The sequence below is a fragment of the Lagopus leucura genome, unplaced genomic scaffold (assembly GCF_019238085.1).
Source record: "Lagopus leucura isolate 7727_CA_CO unplaced genomic scaffold, USGS_WTPT01 Super-Scaffold_100001, whole genome shotgun sequence".
Lineage (NCBI taxonomy): Eukaryota > Metazoa > Chordata > Aves > Galliformes > Phasianidae > Lagopus > Lagopus leucura.
In genome coordinates this window covers 35,258,773-35,276,955 of record NW_024962262.1, presented here as the reverse complement: position 1 = coordinate 35,276,955, position 18,183 = coordinate 35,258,773, and the positions used below count along the sequence as shown (strand labels likewise).

The window sequence follows — 18,183 nt, the reverse complement described above, 5'->3', positions numbered from 1 at the left end:
TAAATCACTGTGTTCATAAAACCTAAGTGACCCTAGCATGCATTACCATTTATCTAGCAATCCACAGTTTGTCACAAGTCTCTCAGAACTGTATTCCTTGAAATGTAAATGTTCCTATGAATTATGGTAGGATTTAAAATGTACTATAAACTTACTGCATAAGGTAGCACTGACAAAGAGGGGGACAGAAAGTCACCAAATAGATTTGTACCAATCCAGATACATCAAAGTGTATGCCTGTAGATGGGTTAGAGAAAAAGCTTTGAGACAAAAAATATTGGCAGTATTTGAACTGAGAGAGCTGAAGCAGCATCTTGCCCTTATGTGAAGTGTATAAACAGCAAGAAATTTATGGTAACAAAAGTAGCTCTACTTTCCTATAGATTTGGTCAATACTGATATGTAAAGTTACTGTTTTTCCTTTTGCTCAGTACTTTCTCAGCTATTTTCCTCTCCAGTCTCCAACTAGAGTTCAGCACATGCCACAGCTTTTCCCCACAGGCAGAGCACTAACAGGATCTCTCTTCCACCTATAGCTCAGCAACAACTTAAATCAGTATTTAGATCCCTAATTCTTCCCAGACTTAGAACTATAGCATCACTGGGATGAAAGGGACCTCAGGCAGTCTCCAGTCCAACTCCTTGCTCAGCAGAAGGTCTGCTAGGAGACCTTCAACCAGCCCATGTGGAGCCACATATACAGTTGGGTGCTGACAGCCTCTAGCAAGGGACCTTCCACAACCTCTTTTGGAACTTGTCTCAGCACTTAATTTAGTTCAACTTCACCACAGAATTTAAAACTTATTGGCTGGTAAGGGAGGAAGATGAGACAAGCAGACAAGTGAGCTGTATAATGCTGGTTTCCAGAGACAAAGAGTTGAGAAACAAATGCCAAAGCCATAGAGCTACTTACAGCTATTAGTTTGAGTTGAGAACTATACCTATAGAACTCAAGGTAGGTATATATCCCATCATTATGAAAGCAAATTGACTGAATTAGATTTTACAAAAATTGACTGCAGCCCTGTGCATAAGTTAGCAGCAACTTCAGTCTCTTTTCCTTATTACATCTGTAGAGGTTATTAGCAAACAGATAAAGTGAAAATTTTGGCTAGCATAAATGATCAAATGCATAAGCCCTTCCAAAGGGCCGGATGATCACAATCCTATAAAGCATGATTTCACTCTTCAAAGTAAATACACTTAGATTACTTTAAACAATTTATAATCACTGATAAAATTCCCGCTGCAAAACTTATTTAAAACTATTCTAATAGGATTTTTTTCTAGCTCATCAGAATTACACTTTTACAGTCTATAAGAATAGGCCTAACAATTAATTCTTAACCTTCTTAATAGCATCACCTGCTCCCAAAGGATAAGAATTTAGGAACATCATGGCATTCCATCCAACTAGAACCACACAGCTTCTCAGTATCAAGGCAACAGCTTTCTTACTTCACTAAGTCAGAGCTGCTGATTTTTACCACTGCCTGGGTACATACCTCTGGAAACAGCTACAAGCCTGGATCACAGAACTCACAGACTGGAGAACAGCCCATGTTGGAAAGGGTCTCAGAAGATCAAGTCTGACCTTAAACATCTTATATAGTTATATAGTCCATATCTAAATGGATATGAACTGCATTTCCATAGCGCCTTTTGCTTTTTGAAGAATTTGACCTATTGCAGTCACCTAGCTCCAAGTTACTTAAAACTTAAGGAAAAGATAAATAAATAATGGGATGAAGAGGCAAACAACCCGATGAACTTCTGCTCTCTCATCAATCCTCACGTTCATCCTCAGGCAGATGAATATCACCGCATACGTGATCTGACACAGCCTGAAGAGAACTGCAATGTCTAGAATGAAGCAGAGGCTTCCTTGTTACCCTAGTAACCACAGAATAATAGTTTAATGTCCTTCAAGCTAATAAAAACATCCTACAATGCTTATCAGGAAACTTTGCAAAAAAAAATGCTCTGTTGAGACAGATTTTCCTCACAACAATACAATTATGTTACAACTCTGGGTATTATTTGTAAGATAGACAATTTTAAGGAGACTCCAAGCGAGTAGCAACACAAGAATAGAGAACCAATTTAGGAGATAATATAACTTTCACCAATTTGTCTTTCACTTTGGAAGCAGCACTGTGCTTTCATACCTTTTTTTATTATAATCAAACTTTCTTTTAAAGAAAGGTATAAAGTTTGTCACCAAGGAAAGCACACCATAAACTTATGGGTTACAGACTCAGTTATTTCATTAACAGATATCCTGGAAGCCTCTTTACTCCTATTGAGTTTCTACCATTTACCTTCTAACTTGAAGAAAAAACCCACCAACATCTGGTCATGACCTCAAAAGTTGGTGCAACTTACCTTAAATAATAATTTATTTCATTACTATAAGCCTGGTTTAGATACTCTGAATGTTTTGAAGGACTGCTTAGGATAAACTGAGCAGCAAGAATGTTTCTTATCCACAGTTTTTGGAAGCGACCTCTTATCTTTAACAACTCAATATTTGATCCAGAGAAAATTGATCAGTCCATTACCTGAAGTTGTTTCTTTATCTAAACATCAATATACAAATTAAAAACTTCTAAAATCCTGAGAGTTTATTTTTTTAGGCTTTGGTTCATCTTCAAGTATTGAGTAGCTTCCCTCTACATACTACTTCTATGCTGACAATATGAAGTATGATTTACTCATAATCTCTATGTCGATCATAAACTTCTGACATAATTTTCTTAGGAAGTTATTTTGTTCTTTCTGCAATAAGACAAGTTTCAATTACAGAAAAAAAAAATCTCACAAACTATTTCCTTTTAAATCAACACCCTGAAAATACTGGACTATTCTAGCATTCAGAACCTAGTAAGAAATTAATGTCTATAAAGTTATGTCAGTCGTAGGATATCCAGTACATAACACGGCAAAAAAATTCTTCCTTATGTGCATTTCAAATCTCATATTTGTGCAACTATTAAATGAAGTCAGCTAGAATGAGGAACTTGGGTATGCTCAACATCCCAGATGTTGAGCTATTTATATTTTAATTCATGCACAAATGTTAATTTCTTTGTGTTTCGTCTGGGTTAAAGAAAAAGAAAGTTTTTCCCAGATGAGTTTCACTAACATGACTGACAGCCATTTTATTTGCTACCAAGACACTCTGTGGTACCTAAACCACCTTGAAGGTGGCTTTATTCTGCACGTTTCATCCTACTGGGCCATGTCTCCAGCAAGAAGACTGGCTGCCAGGCCTCCATCATCCCTCAGCTGCCCATGAGGCCACATCACCAGAGCTCTATCTGCATTGGCTGCTCAAGCTGGTGTCACAACCACAAGCACTGCCATGGCTTCTATCAGGCAAACAGGTGGAGGCTCAGCTGGCAGGAAGGACAGGCTTTGCTACATTACAGTGAGAACATGTGCAAAAGAAGGGAAAAGAAGAAAACTTTCACAACAAAAGGCTACATCTTTCAGTGACAACTTCTCTTCTGAGAGTGAAAAAGAAATCACAGAATGGCCCAGGCTGGAAGGGATCTCAAGGATCATGAATCTCCAACCTCCGTGCCACATGCAGGGCCACCAACCTCCACATTAAATATTGGACCTGGCTGTCCAAGGCCCCATCCAATCCAGCATCTACAACCTCTCTGGGCAGCCTGTTCCAGCACCTCACCGCTCTGTCTGTAAAGAATTTCCCCCTGACATCCAACCTAAATCTTCCCTCCCTCAACTTAAAACCATTTCCCCTTGTCCTGCTGTTATCTACCCTGTTGAATCCCCTCCTGTTTGTAAGCTCCCTTTAGGTACTGAAAGGCTACCATGAGGTCACCCCGCAGCCAGGGGGTAAAAAATAAGAAACGGCAGCCAAAGTCATTTCTTTAAGATGCTGTAAATTCCCACACAGACACCAAGAAAAGAACTGCTTGAATTAGTAAGGAAACTGTTATGTTATCTGAAGTATGATCAAACAACGTGGCTTTACTAAACTCATTCAGAAAGTTAATTAGTGATGAAATTCTCATCCAGAAAGGATGGTAATTTGTAGACCTAACCCTTAAGAGTGGTCATAATGGTAAGAAACTACTTGAGAAAAGGCTGGATTCCTTTTGAGAAAGTCTGCATTTAAAGAACCACACACCCAGTGTCCATAACACCTTCCTTGCTGAATCACTCACTAACCGGTAACCAGAATTTCTGGAAAACAGTCCACTAATTATTTTTCTCCACATTAAGTCGTCCTATGCAGAAAGGCCACTTCAATTAACACAAAGGTGTGTGGGGTTTGAAGCCCAGACTTTTCCCAGTCCTTTTAATCTAACCGCGTTTATTGCTGACAGTCTTTCAAAGGAAGGTGTTTTGATCATCTTGGAAAGAAGAATGTAGACTTCAATTACAGGCCCAATTATCCCAGCGAGGAAGGCAACACAAGTGTTTAATTTTAGTGTAATAAGTGACTTCCAAGGTGTACCTTTTCAGTTTTCATCCAAGACAGAGCTTCCTATTGTTCCTCTCTGGAAAGCTGAGCTACCAGGATTGAAGTCACCATTTCTGAATAAAAACTATCTGCAGGAGTTCAACATACACCAAGATCAACAATTTACCACCTCTGGGCAGTATGTTTTATTCTTGAATATGCATAGCTCAAATTAAAAATAAAAAAAAGATGCTTTTTTTTGTATACATTATCTAGATATAGTTGCTAGGGTTGGAATGGGATTAAAAAAAAACAACAACAAAAAACAGAACGTCCTGCAATAAACAACAAATCATTAGATGAACAAGCAATACAGAGTACTGGGTAACTGATTTGAAGCACGTATATCCTATTTTCTCTCATACAGCGAGTCCACAAGGTAGCACTCCTTTTCAGAGATGAAAACTTTGTAACCACAGCTTTTCACTTCATAGGCCCACTATAGTGCTACACCCTACACAGAGTTCCAGAGCAACTGTGATCTAGAAGATTGAGTATCCTGACCTCAGATTTCCATACAACTCATTTGTCTTTTCAGAACACAGTCACTTTTGTACACTTGGAAGGAAAACTGAATAATGTGGAACTGTTTGATCGAAGAGTTACAGAAGTGGCAAGAGGCAGCAGCCAGGAGGAGCAACTTTTCCATTCTCAGATCAGACACCACAACGCTAATTGTGAGTTTCTTGTGACAGAATTCTTCAGCAGATAAAGGCATTTTGAACATGCACTTCAGGAGAATGCTTGTGGGTTCACATTGTCTTTCAACGTCAGACTTCATCTTCCCTTTAAAAAGGGTCCTACGGTTAGTTATATATTCACATTATGTGTCCCATCTATAAAGCATTATCACTGACCTGTAGGGGAACACAAGGGAACTACAAGCACAACAGTGCAAACCAAGAAGATGGAAAGTGGAAAGAGCAGCCCCAGTTCATCGGAAGATTGTCTAAGGACTGCATTTACTCACTGCAGTTCTTGAAAACCACCCTACTGCACAGGTGCAGAGCAAGTCCAGCAATTCCTCCATTTGCTGAATCAGAGGTCAATGCAGAGCAAAGCATAAGGCCTGGAGGCAGCAGGGCAATTTCCACAATAGCTGCAGACCTTTAAATAAAAACCGGTATTTGGAGTGGTAATAGGAACAGCACTTCTCACCAACAGCTGCTGACAGACTCATCTGATGAGCAGATTTAGCATCTGAATGTGGTTGCTATGAAATCTGGTTACAGAGAACACTAGAAGTGTTAGAAGAGGTTTGACTAAAAACTGCTCAATGGTAAACAGATTCTTCGGAGGTTTGCAGCAGCTACATTAAAAATAAAAAATAAAAAAACCGCAATACTCAATACTTCAGTAAGCAACAGAGGGTATACAGATGCTGATGGGAAAGATTTTAACACGCCAGATTAAAGACCATTAGGTATCCAGACAGTACAGCAACAATTCTGATCTGATCCATGATGTTACTTGAAAAGGCACAGAGTTCTTTGTACCTAATCCCATCACGATTGAACTAGATGTTCACCCTATCAAGAAGCAGCAGACTAGGTTCTCCAAAACCTGAACAGAATTTGGGAATATCTGGATCCAGTCAGATTCCAGAACAGGCAGACACGTCTACATTTTCTACAACATGGTCAAGGATCAAAGACCAGCAGGCTACCACTTACATCCCACAGCCAACCTTCAACAACTACTGCAGAAGCAGATGATACTGAGATAGCCTAAGAGTCCACAGCTTTAATGTTAAGTAAGGCTGCAGATAACCAGGCTGGGGAAATACAGCAGAGAAGGACGTGAAGACTAACCTAACAAGTTTCCTCAAGCTTGATACTTGACATTAAAAGCCGTGGCCTCTCAAAGGGTTCCTCAGTATGACCTGCTACCCAGTTTCTTCCTACAAGAGTCTATCATTCCTCAGACAGTGTTTGTACAAGGACAGCCACACAACTAGATTCTACTCCAAATATAATTTTATAATCAGCAGTGCAACCCATGCATAGAACTTGATTTTAGGGAAGGAAGACATCTGAAGACTGGTAAATATAGTCTTGTGGAGGATGTGAGGCTTCAGTGTATCTGTGGGACTGACAACAAATCTCAGAAGAAACAGTTTCCAAAGGACAGAGAGAACAGTGTGGACTTTATAATCAAGTCTCTGTTCTACTCACTATTCTGCACTGATAAAATTCAAGCAAAGAGTGTTTAGGAATTATCTTGCTCAGCACATAATGAATGAAACTGACCTGAAAAATCATGAGGCAAAGCAGGAGGTTCAACCTGAGAAGAAAAGGCTCTGAGGAGACCTGACGGTGGCCTTTTGGTATCTGAAGAGGGGGTATAAGAAAGAAGGGGACAGACTCTTTAGCAGGGTTTATTATGATAGCACAAAGTGAAATAGTTCCAAAGTAAAGGAGGGGAGAGTTAGACTGGATATAAGGAAAAAGAGCGGTTGTTTTTTGTTTTGTTTTGTTTTGTTTTTTTTTTAAGCAGTAAAGGTAGTGAGGCACTGGAACAGGTTACCCAGAGAGGTTGCAGATGCCCCATCCCTGAAGACATTCAAAGTCAGGCTGGATGAGGCTCTGAGAAACCTGATTGGGCTGTTAGGTATTGCAGTTCATTGCAGGAAGTTGGACTAGGTTGTCTTCAAAGGTTCCTTCCAATTCAAACGATTCTATAACGAGCAGAGAAAAGCATCCTGGTAGCAAATATTCCAAGGCCTGAGCATTTGAGGTAGGTGAGTGCCCTGAAGAATTTAAGTAGGTGCACCTGAGAGACTGCTCCACAGGATTCCTGCAAGCCTGTATCTAAGATTCTGTCCAAGTGACCGAGCTGTTTGAAGGCTTACAGCTGGCAAGCCCCATGAGCCACATACTGGAAGCACAACACGGCCACTTACCTGAGCTCCTGGGATTTACAGACCAGGCTAGCAAGCAGCTCAGTCCCTCGGAAGGCCTAATTGACTAAACACCCCTCCATGAATCTAGTAATACAACAACATGGAAGTGCTTAGTAAAAACAACAGCAGATAACACTTCCACACAAAACCATGGGAGTAACAGGAAGCCACAGCAGTGCAGTTTCTCTCATCTCACAGCAGTGCAGCAGCTGCAGCACTGATGAAGGACGGGCACCTTTTTAAGTCTCAGGAGCTTCTCACTTGCCTGTTCCAAGAGAAAGCTACAAGCAAGGTTAAGAAAATGCTCCGATCTTCCTGTTATACAAATATGTGCAGGCAAATTCACAATTTCCAAGGGAACAACAGAAAAAGATGAAGCGTACAGTACGAACAGTAATCTAAAGAAAAATAGCAGGGACTGAAACAGAGATTTCCCAGTACTGTTTATTCGCTTTATATTAAAATGTCACTGCAAAAATCACAAAACCAATACCCTGAACACCAAACAGATACCAAAGGACTCCTCTCATCTGGGGATCACAGCATTTCAAGTAAAGGTCAACTGTTGCTCCATGACGGTATATGGGTTCCTGTTTTCCTCCCATGCTGTTAGAACTTCTGTGTTTTAACTGGTGAGAGGGCCTCCCTCTGAGGAGGTGGCATTCTAAGTAAGGAGATGGGTGTTTGCTGCAATAAGACCACACACTTCTGTGTACAGCAGGTTCCTAAAGAACCAGCGCACAGAGACACCAAGCTCTTTTGCAATACCCATTTCTCATGCAAGTTCCTCCCTGTCTCCCAATGAAAGGGCCAGAAAAGGGAAGGCCGAAACTGGAGAAGGTATAAAAACACCGTCTCCAGTGCATAACATGTTCAGTAAAATCAACATCAGGAATCACTGTATCCATTCTGCTTTGGACAATCTCCTGCACATCCAATACAATAATGAAACCACTCTCACCCTTACCCTCAAATCTCCTGCTGTGTAGTGAGAAGGTTATCTGTTAAAAGAAGCAGATGGAAGAGGATTAAGTGGTACCACACTGATCTTCCTCTCTCCCCAAAACTTAACAACGTGCCAACAAAAGCAATGGAATTCGTTTCAAATCATTGCTTGCATTTCGGTTGTGGATCGCAGCATTACCCCAGCAGAAGGTGACTCATACTTCTCTCTTTCAGGCATTGTAGGGAGTAACCTGCATGTCAGCTACAAAGAATCTCACTGTTTCTAGCAGAGCAGATGCCTTCTTCAAGCAGCCAGATGCAGAGCCTGGATTTGATCAGGCTCAGGAGCACTCGGACTAGTTGGATTTCTTTTTTTTTTTTCCCTGAGGCTATGAAAGGCATCTGAGAGAATGCTCCAGAAGAAACATTTCAAGGTGATCATCTTCAGCCCTCCAAATCCTTTTCAAAAAGTATCTGAAATTCTAAAGCTAAAAACAACAATCCTCCACTTTTGACCAATTTGCTGCAAAAGAGTAGCAAAATTTGGAACCTGGAGATAGAAGATGACTATTAGGAAAACTCTTGCTGACATTAAATCTTTTTGGCAACAGAATAATACACAGGCTGAAAACACACCTTCAAAAAACACACCTTCAAAAAACACACCAAGAAAACCCCCTAGTGTACAAGGACTGCCTTCTGGTAGCTCACAAGGCACACCTGCAGGATTCTGTACTATGTCCAAATGCAATAAAACACAGAGGTGGGTGGATGGAAAAAAAGAAGATTCTGCCCCCCTCCCCCCCATGTGTAAGTTTTTAGGACAATGGCATTAAAGCAAAACCTTTCAGATTCATTGTTTTATTTTGACAAAAACAGTGAGCTTCTAGAATTTAACACTGAAAATATTGAAAGGAAATTTCAGACGAAAAGCAGCTCTTGAGAACAGACTCCGTTCATGCATTTCTAAAGGGATCTTATCAAGTTCATGTCTTATTTTTGAAAGAAAAAAAAAAAAAAAAGCCTACTGATTTTCTTGCATATTTATAAAATGTTTCAAGTAAGACTTTGTGAAGCAGTTAAAAAGATGTTTCAGCAATGTGAGAAACTGCAAGCAGATCTCATCAGAAGAAAGTAGGTTGATTACTCTTGGCTTCTGCTCTACCCTGTGAAATACACCAGGAGTAAGAGGGCAAATGGCACCCACAGCCTCCTACCAAAATGCAAACTAGCTTGCCACAGCAAACTCACACACTGCCCAGAAGTGACCTATGCAGCTATTTCTTGAAAGCACTTTTTTTTGCAGCTCATCTGGAAACCGGGACTGACTTTTTCTTCACAACACGCAGGGCACTCCTAGTTCAGTGCCCTCATCCAATTCAGTGGGATCCAACTCATCTCCAGCTCAAATTAAATTGCAGTTGAGTCGATACTCACATGAGAATTTCCAGCACTATTTATCTTTGGTTAGGGTGGCTCCCTGCTAACCGGAGCCACAACGGGAACTCAAGAAATACAACTCTTACTTTACAGAACTATTTCACCTCAGACAATTATACTAATTGATTACTTTACTTTTAAATTCTTTGATAGTGTTTGCCTCATCATCCAGATTTTTTGCATATGGTAGCAACTATATCTTAGATGTTGAAAGTCTATCCAGATGACTTGAGCAATCACAGAATGGCCTGGGTTGAAAAGGACCACAAAGAACATCCAGTTTCAACCCCCCTGCTATGTGCAGGGTCGCCAACCACCAGACCAGGTTGCCCAGAGCCACATCCAGCCTGGCCTTGAATGCCTCCAGGGATGGGGCATCCACAGCCTCCTTGGGCAACCTGTTCCACTGCGTCACCACCCTCTGAGTGAAAAACTTCCTCCTAATATCTAACCTAAACCTCCCCTGTCTCAGTTTAAGACCATTCCCCCTTGTCCTATCACTATCCACCCATGAAAACAGCTGTTCTCCCTCCTGTTTTTATGCTCCCTTCAAGTACTGGAAGGCCAGTACTTTCTACTTCTTTGCCCTTCACCTGACATTTCATCTAGGGTAGCCTAACAAAAGCAATTAAGGATCACACCAGCATCACATTTAAAGAGCACAGTATCAATAACCAAGCTAGTTCCCTGACATCAACGTTAGGAAATGATAACACACTCCTATCAAACCAATAATTCTCTCATCTAGACTAGGATTTAAGACAACACGGCTGCTGAAACACAGGTCATTGACAAGGAAAAGCATTGGAGTTACAGCCACTGTTGTAACTGTACCTAGATTGTACTGTCTGCCTTAGTGTAGCAGAAACTGAGGACTAGTCCCATACTTTGAGGAGGAAAAAAGAAAGCAGGAAGCTAATGATTAAGAGAACATGAAGATAGCTACAGTTCTTGCTGCCTTAATCATGTAAATCTTTGTACAAGTCACTACGTGCCAAAATAATTTAGCACCGCAGTCCCATTTGCTTCCCTATTCCTTCTCAAAATGTTATCATCACATCCCACCTACACAATTTACAAGGGGGTGAAAAAAAAAGTTTGAACAACACTTGCAATATTTCTGAAATTTAATAACCAGCAACTGCAGGTGTGCTCTTAGCTGCAGAAAAAATATCTTAAACTGAATTCAGGGGAAAAAAAGAAAAAGAATGGATTTAACCATTCTGGAGCAAGCAAACTTACTCAGGCATTTCAAATTGTATTCATCTAAAAACTCTCAATTGTCACAGAAAACCTATTTTTAAAGTTTTAGTCTGAAGAGAATGCCTGCTAACAGAAGAAATTCAGCTGAATGAGCTGGTACTCTGAATGTTTTATTTATGACCAAAACAACAAAATTTGTTTCTTCCACATACTAGCCAACAGAAGAGCAGACAATCATGGTTATTTTGAAAGAAAAGATGCAAGTTACTGCCAACTGTGTTGGCTATATGAAAAACAGTACTTAGAGAGTTATTGTTGTGTACATATCAAAGGCAAAACAGAAACTCTGGTAAGCAATGATTTTTTGATAGCATTTTCCAAGCGCTCACTGCAAAATCTGTCAAAACAGCTTAATGAAGAGCAAGACAGAAGACATTCAGCCCCAAGCATTAATGCCATATTATTGCACTAGACTACAAAAGCCATTAAAGCCACCGTTGCACTTGATCTTTAACACATTACGCAGCATTTTTACAGTATGGACACAATCTGCAACACTACACGACTGAAGACAAATCTTGCCACATACTGCTCTACTACTTGACCATTTTAGCTATCCGTATGTATTCACACACCTTGACAGCACCATAAGCTACAGCAGCAATTAAGACCTGAAAAGAGAAAATGATGCTAAGTGATAGAAGGATCATTAACAAATTTAGATTGTTGTAATCTAAACAAGCATCATCTAAATGCATATAGAAAAGGAGTTTGCCTACCTGGCATTCTCAACGGAAGTCCAAAGGAACACCCAAAGAGCAGGAAGGGATAAGATCTGTTTTCAGTGCCCACATATGCAAACTATCATGTCATTTTACCTTGCAAAGGAAAATAAATCACTCTCAGAAGACATCAATGAGCTGGGGAAGGGGGAAGCAGCCAAAAATTAAAATAAGAAGACTCTAGTTAAAGGCATTCCATTTTTCATCATTTCAACATAGTAGCTCAAAGTATCATGAAAGCAAGTGGGGAAAAAAATGAGCCAAGGGAACACGAAGTATGAAATCCCCTTAAAAAGCTTTAGCAGGAAAGCACTGAAGTTTCAAAGACGCATAAATACTTTAAACATCTGACTTTCAGACTAAGTTGAACAACTTTAAAATAATCTTCTATAGCTTAAAATTGTGAGCTGTCAGATGTTTTTTTAGAGGACCGTCTATGTATGAATTCCCCACATGAATCAAGAAACCTATAATTTTGTCTGACAGAATTATTTCATTAATTTCAACTTAAAACAAGGGCAGATTGACTTAAAAAAGATCTAAATTCCACAGAGCAAGAAAAAAGTCTGGCAGTTATTTAACAAAAGCACAAAGAAAAACTAAAAATTGAAGACTCAATGAATTTTAGAGTCATGTCCTGTATCCTGTAATTGGGTACTCCTCCCATTGCAGACAGTTGTGATGTCCCTCCATTCAAAGAAAAAAAAAAAAAAGAAGAAGAAAAAAGGACTATGATGAGACTTCTGTTATACTTAAATTCTTCAAATGCAATGTCTGAAGCTCACATCACGTCAGAATTCCATTCAGTTTCCCATGTTTTCTCAGAAATAGATGCACTCATTAAAAAGCTATTAATGTGTTCTTGCAATAAAGTGGTAAGTTTTACCCAACAAGCACATAAGTGGGCAGCAGCTCGGCCTGGAAAGCTATGGAGGACATGGGCCGTGCTTATTACCTGCTCTGCCTTTTCCACTTAGAGATGAGAAATCAATTCACTACACCTAGGTCACTGCACAGCAGAAAGAAAACCAGAAAGCCCTCTTGCAAGAAAGACTTAAGGATTTCAGTCTTTCTTATTTCTACCATCTCTGCATGGATAGCATCTATGAAAATCTCTGTACACTTGCTTTGTTCTTTCGCAAAGAGTGCTTCAGAAGAGCAGTATTTTCCAAGTTTAACTCCCACAGGGTGTTTAGCTATTTCTTCCTGGAAGGCCAGAGCCTGTTTGCTGTCAAATGTGTTATCAAGAAGCACTGCTTCTTGAATATTGGTCTAAATAGTTCCCAAAACCAGAAAAAAATACTTTCTTTAGTCAAAAAGAAATGAACTTCAGAACATCTGGGGTTGAACCAGATGGTTATTTCATAACCTGAGGTTGAACCAGAAGATCTCCAGAGGTCTTCTCCAGCCTTAACCATTCTGAGATTCTGCAAACACTGGTAAATTCAACCTAGTTTGAAAAGCATCAATTGAAGTGAAGAGCTAAAAAACAAAGTAAACTATTTAATCTCTTCAAAACTCTATACTGATTGACAGCCATTTTTTATCATCACATTATCTAGTTTTAACAAGGATATGGTCCCTAATGTGCTAAATGATCTTTGAGTAGAAAGCATTTAATCTTTATAGCATTTGGAAAACAACGTTTTTCAACTAGACATTTGAGCAATCTGTAATTCCAAGTATAGTTTTCCAGAGTTAATCACCAGTAAGTCACTTAAATACATCAATTATCATTGACTCAAGATGCTGATTTCACAATTAATAAATTTCAATAATTACTTCTCTCATATGTTTTAAATTGCCACACTGAATCTCTAGACTGGGAGGCAGATTTTCATCCTGATGATAAACACTGCCACAAAGAACAGTCAGGTTAGGAATGTCCTTGTGATATTTCATCTTAACATATCTATGTTGTTTAGCCCATTTTCAGTCAATCTAAATCAACATTTTCTAGTCTTCGTAGTCTAGTCTAATGCAGTAGATGAATTAAAATTTAATATTTACTTGTTTTCCCACTACTTGAAATAACACATTTTCCAAGAGTGCTGCTAGAAGTATTATCTGGTAGATTCTTCAAGACCTGAACACAACAGTTCTGTCTTCACAGCACTGGTCAGATGTCCGAAGAAACCACAGCAATAGAAGAACAGCAATCTAAATTGGTAAGATTGTTATTTCTGTGCTTCAGGTTCTACTTGAACAGAAATAAGAATACTTTTCTATTTCATGGAGTTCCACTAAAAATGGATATAGCAAAATACCACATGAAAAATATTATGCTGGGGTACATCCCATCTTCCCAATGCTACCACCTCTCAGCATTTGGAAGTACTTATCTGTAAGAATTGGAAGAGCCAAGGTTTAAGAGACAGATTTGGCACAAGTGAGATCCAGAAGCTGGTATTAGGCGCCTGAACACGTGGGGTTTGAACAATGCATTTCAAATTGTTACGAGTAGGAGTTCCCAAACTAAGCTTATCTATCATCACCAGCGATAACTGCTTCAAACAAGCACAGAAGTGCCCTCAAGTTCCCAAATCCAGACAGCAACCCTACACCTCTGACTCACTTTGCACAACCCAATGCCTCACACTAAGCCACCACACATCCTTCATCCTCCTTATTACATTCCTCAACCTGCAAAACAAGGACGCCACTGCTTCACTTACTCTTTCAACAGTTTCTTTCTCCCTACATACTCATGCTAAAGCATATCCCCAGATAAGCATGGCTGGCTGGCAGCACTGCAAGAACAGCTCACTGCAGAGGTGACTTCTCTGTACATCACAAGCTATGGCCACGTCACTTGTTGGGTAGGAACTCCTATAGAAGGCAGCACCTGGAGAAGGAAGACTACCAACTGTGATTCTGTACCACCACAATCTTCCATCCATCACTGGTGGCATGCTTAGCTATGGAAAACTCCATCCCACAGCACAGGAAGCACTTGTAAAAACCTTTCTCTTCTACTCATCTTATGTCTAGCCAGAATGGACTGGCAGTGCACCCATCCACTCAGCACTGATAGGACTTCTGCACTGAAGGTATAATGCTTTGATTAATACCCAGAAAGATCTAGACAAAAATGTTATGTTTACTTGGAAAAGGTAGCTTACACTTAAACCAAAATTTCCCAGGAAAAAACTTTAATTACCTTCCAAAGGTTATGGAGACATCATCCACTCTTCTTGATGAAGCTGTGCACCACACCTGAAAGGGACGTGAGGCTCCCACACTAAGCAGTACCAAAGAAAGCTAGACTTTTAGTTTTGCCATTTGGAAACTTCTCTGGAAACTGGGAGACCTGGATTTCAGTCCTGTTTAAGCCTTTTTATGCATTTTTTTAATATTAAATTACCATTTAGTAAAAATTATACTGGCAACAGCTATCTTGACTGCTTCTCACAATTCACTTCAGAGTTGAGTGAAAGTCTACATTTTCCTCTCTCAGCTGGCCCTGTAAATACATCATTCATTCCTGTAAAGTAAATCAACTTCGTCAGGTGGAATGAAGGCCTTCCTTCGCTTAGTTTGGTCTGGTATGTGGTTAGACCAGGGAAGCAGAAAATTGAAGCCTGTATCTCCACTTGAAGAGGAAATTTCACCTGGCTTTTCTACTTCTTGTGAAAAGCAACTTTCTACTTATGTAAGCACACAAGAATACCTTCACCAAAAATAACAGCAAGGACAACACATAAAATGTAAAGATACCCACAGGTATCTTTGAGACCTCACTGATCTGTTCTCAGGTACAAGGATAATTCAGAGATGGTTTTGTACCCATTATAAGCAAATCCTTGTTTTTTCCAGGTATGTGTCCTCCAGAGTCCCAGGGTAAGTCAGACTGTTTACCTGTCTCTCAGTAAGGATTCAATGCCTTTGTGCAGCTGCAAGTTATATATAAGAACTACTTGCACAGATGCATATCCATGAATATGCATTCTTCCAGTTCAGCTTGCACCCTGTTACTGGTTAAAATGACAGTATATCGCGTCTTAAACATTGCCTGCTAGCTCCAGCAAGCTCTGAAACAAAACAACAACAAACACACCATAAGCTAAGTTGGTTAGGGAGCACCTGGTATACTTTCAATGTTAAAAAGTGAATTAGAAGATGTGGTTTCAGCAAGTCAACAGCATCTCCCTTTCAACTGCAACTCACTTGCAGACATAAGGACGGGATAGAATCAGGAATTTCAGCTGCTTTTAGGTCACTTTGCATACAGGAAATCTAGAATTAAAGCCTTGCTGGTATGTCTTTCACTAGGAGCCTCACTGACAGCCAGAAGTTGAAGCCTTGCGGCACAAGACACAACAGAAGAAGAACAAAAGTGGCATTCAGACCTACCCGAGCGGTGCTGAGTCAATGTAAGCATGGAAGTAGCAGTCACTTTCTATTCTGCTTCAGCATCTACAGATGTCAGCTCGGGTCTGAGCGCAGCCGCCCCGCTGCCAGGCACAGCACTCAGACACCGCCTGAGCAAGCAGCACTGACTAAGCACGGGGAAACCAAAGGCGAACGAGTGAATAACGCCTACCTTCGCTACTTGCAGGAAAACCTCTTCTTCTATAACGTGTGCGTGCACGGCAAGGATCGCAAAGGTAAAGAAAACAAAGTGATTTTGAACTCAATATAGAAAATACATTACATCGGTCTTGATACCCCCTATGAAAAAGTTAGGGCGCGTATTAAGCGAGCAGAAAGTTGTAACCCCTCCCGAAGGCCCGGGCCCTGCCTGCCCTTTCCTGCCCAGTTTCACCACAGCACAGACGGACGCACGGTGCCAGCCCTACACGGGCCACGCGAGCCCGGCGGCTGCGATCCAAAACGGGTTCCGGAACGAGAAACCCAGGCCGGCGCCCCATCCCCAGGCGAAGCCGGCTCCCGCACCGCTCCCTCCACACGGCCGGCGGCAGCGCCGTGCCTGCGGCGGAGCGCCCGGCAGCATTCCCTCGTCGCGCTTCCTCTGCCCGCCCGGCAACGCGGCGCCGACAGCGGCGGGGGCTCCGCCGTGGGCCCACACCCGGCACGGCGGCCGCGGGGAAGCGAGGAGAGCGCGGGCCCCGCCTGCGGGCAGCCCCCCCCCCCCCCAAACTCCGGCCGCGGGGAGCACGGCGGCTCCCGATCCCCGCCCGGCCCCGCGGGGACACGGCACCTCTTGACGCGGATGATCTGGTCGCGCATGGGGCGGATGTCCTGGAAGCTCTGCTGGTTGACCAGGCTGTAGACCAGGATGAAGCCCTGCCCGTTCTTGATGTAGAGGTCCCGCATGGAGGCGAACTGCTCTGTGCCCGCCGTGTCCAGGATCTCCAGCACGGAAGGCGACGCGTCCACCTCGATCTCCTTGCGGTAGAAGTCCTCGATGGTGGGATCGTACTTCTCGATGAACGTGCCGGTCACGAACTGCACCGTGAGCGCCGACTTCCCCACCCCGCCCGAGCCCAGCACAACCACCTTGTACTCGCGCATCCTCCCGGCGAGGCGCGGACCGCCCGCCGCCGCCCGACCCGCACCTGCCGCCGGCCCCTCCTCACCCCCCCGCCATACGGCCGCCCCCGCCCGCTCTGCGCCGCTCCAGCCGGGTGCTGCCGGCCGCGGGGCCGCGCTCCCGGGCTGCGGCGCGGGTGAGGTGGGGCGCCGGCCCCGCCCCCTCCTTCCCCGGTCGCCACGGCAACAGCCAACCGGGCGGCGCGCGCCGCCGCGCGCGGAGGGCGGGGCGGGGTGGAAGAAAGAGCGGGGAGGAGGGCGTCACGTGGCGCGCCCCGCCGCCTCCCCCGCCCGGCGGCGCCGGCCAACGGGCCAGCGCGGCGGAGGCACGTGACGCCGAGGAGCGGCGGCGACTCGGCGGACGACGGTTTCCTCCCGGCCCTCGCCCTGCGCTGTCGCCTTGGAGACAGCGGCCCCGCCCACGGCCCCCGAGCCGCTCTGCGGGCCGGCTCCGCGACACGCGCTTCCCGTGGGACCAATGGGCGGCCGCGCCGCCGTCACGCGGCGGGAGAGCGGAGCCAATGGCAGCGAGGGATGGGGGCGAGCGGGGCGGGGCTGCGGCCGGAAGTGCTGTTTGGGGGCGCGTGGCGCCGGGGTCAGGGTGGTTGTGCTCGGGTGTCTGCACTGTGAGGCTCCAGAATTGTGAGGCTCTTGGAGCTTTTATTTCTCTTTTCTTAACCATCGCTGGTTGTGATCGGATATGGAGAGGAGGGGTTTTGTGCCCATTAAGGGCTTGTGGCTCAGCCAGAGCTGCCGGTCTGCTGCTCTGAACGCTGTTGGAAAAGGGCTCTCCTGGGGCTGTGCCCATCGAGCTCTTCTTCCTTTTGCGTTGTCGCCTTTGTGTCTTTTCCTCTCTGCTTTTCTTTTGGATCTGCAGAGCTTTAAAGCGAGCTTATCTCGGTAGGATGCCCACAGATTTATTC

At 43.0% G+C, this 18,183-nt stretch overlaps 1 protein-coding gene across 1 annotated transcript in view; it reads right to left on the bottom strand.

Moving 5' to 3' along the window:
* RAP2A (RAP2A, member of RAS oncogene family) overlaps nt 1-17,245 on the bottom strand; it is a 33,244-nt gene extending 15,999 nt beyond the window's left edge. The window contains exon 1 of the mRNA XM_042867567.1: nt 16,929-17,245. Coding sequence (XP_042723501.1) covers nt 16,929-17,242 — 314 coding nt within the window. The 5' untranslated portion in view covers nt 17,243-17,245. The remainder of the gene's footprint in view (nt 1-16,928) is intronic.
* Between the last annotated feature and the right edge of the window lie 938 nt (nt 17,246-18,183).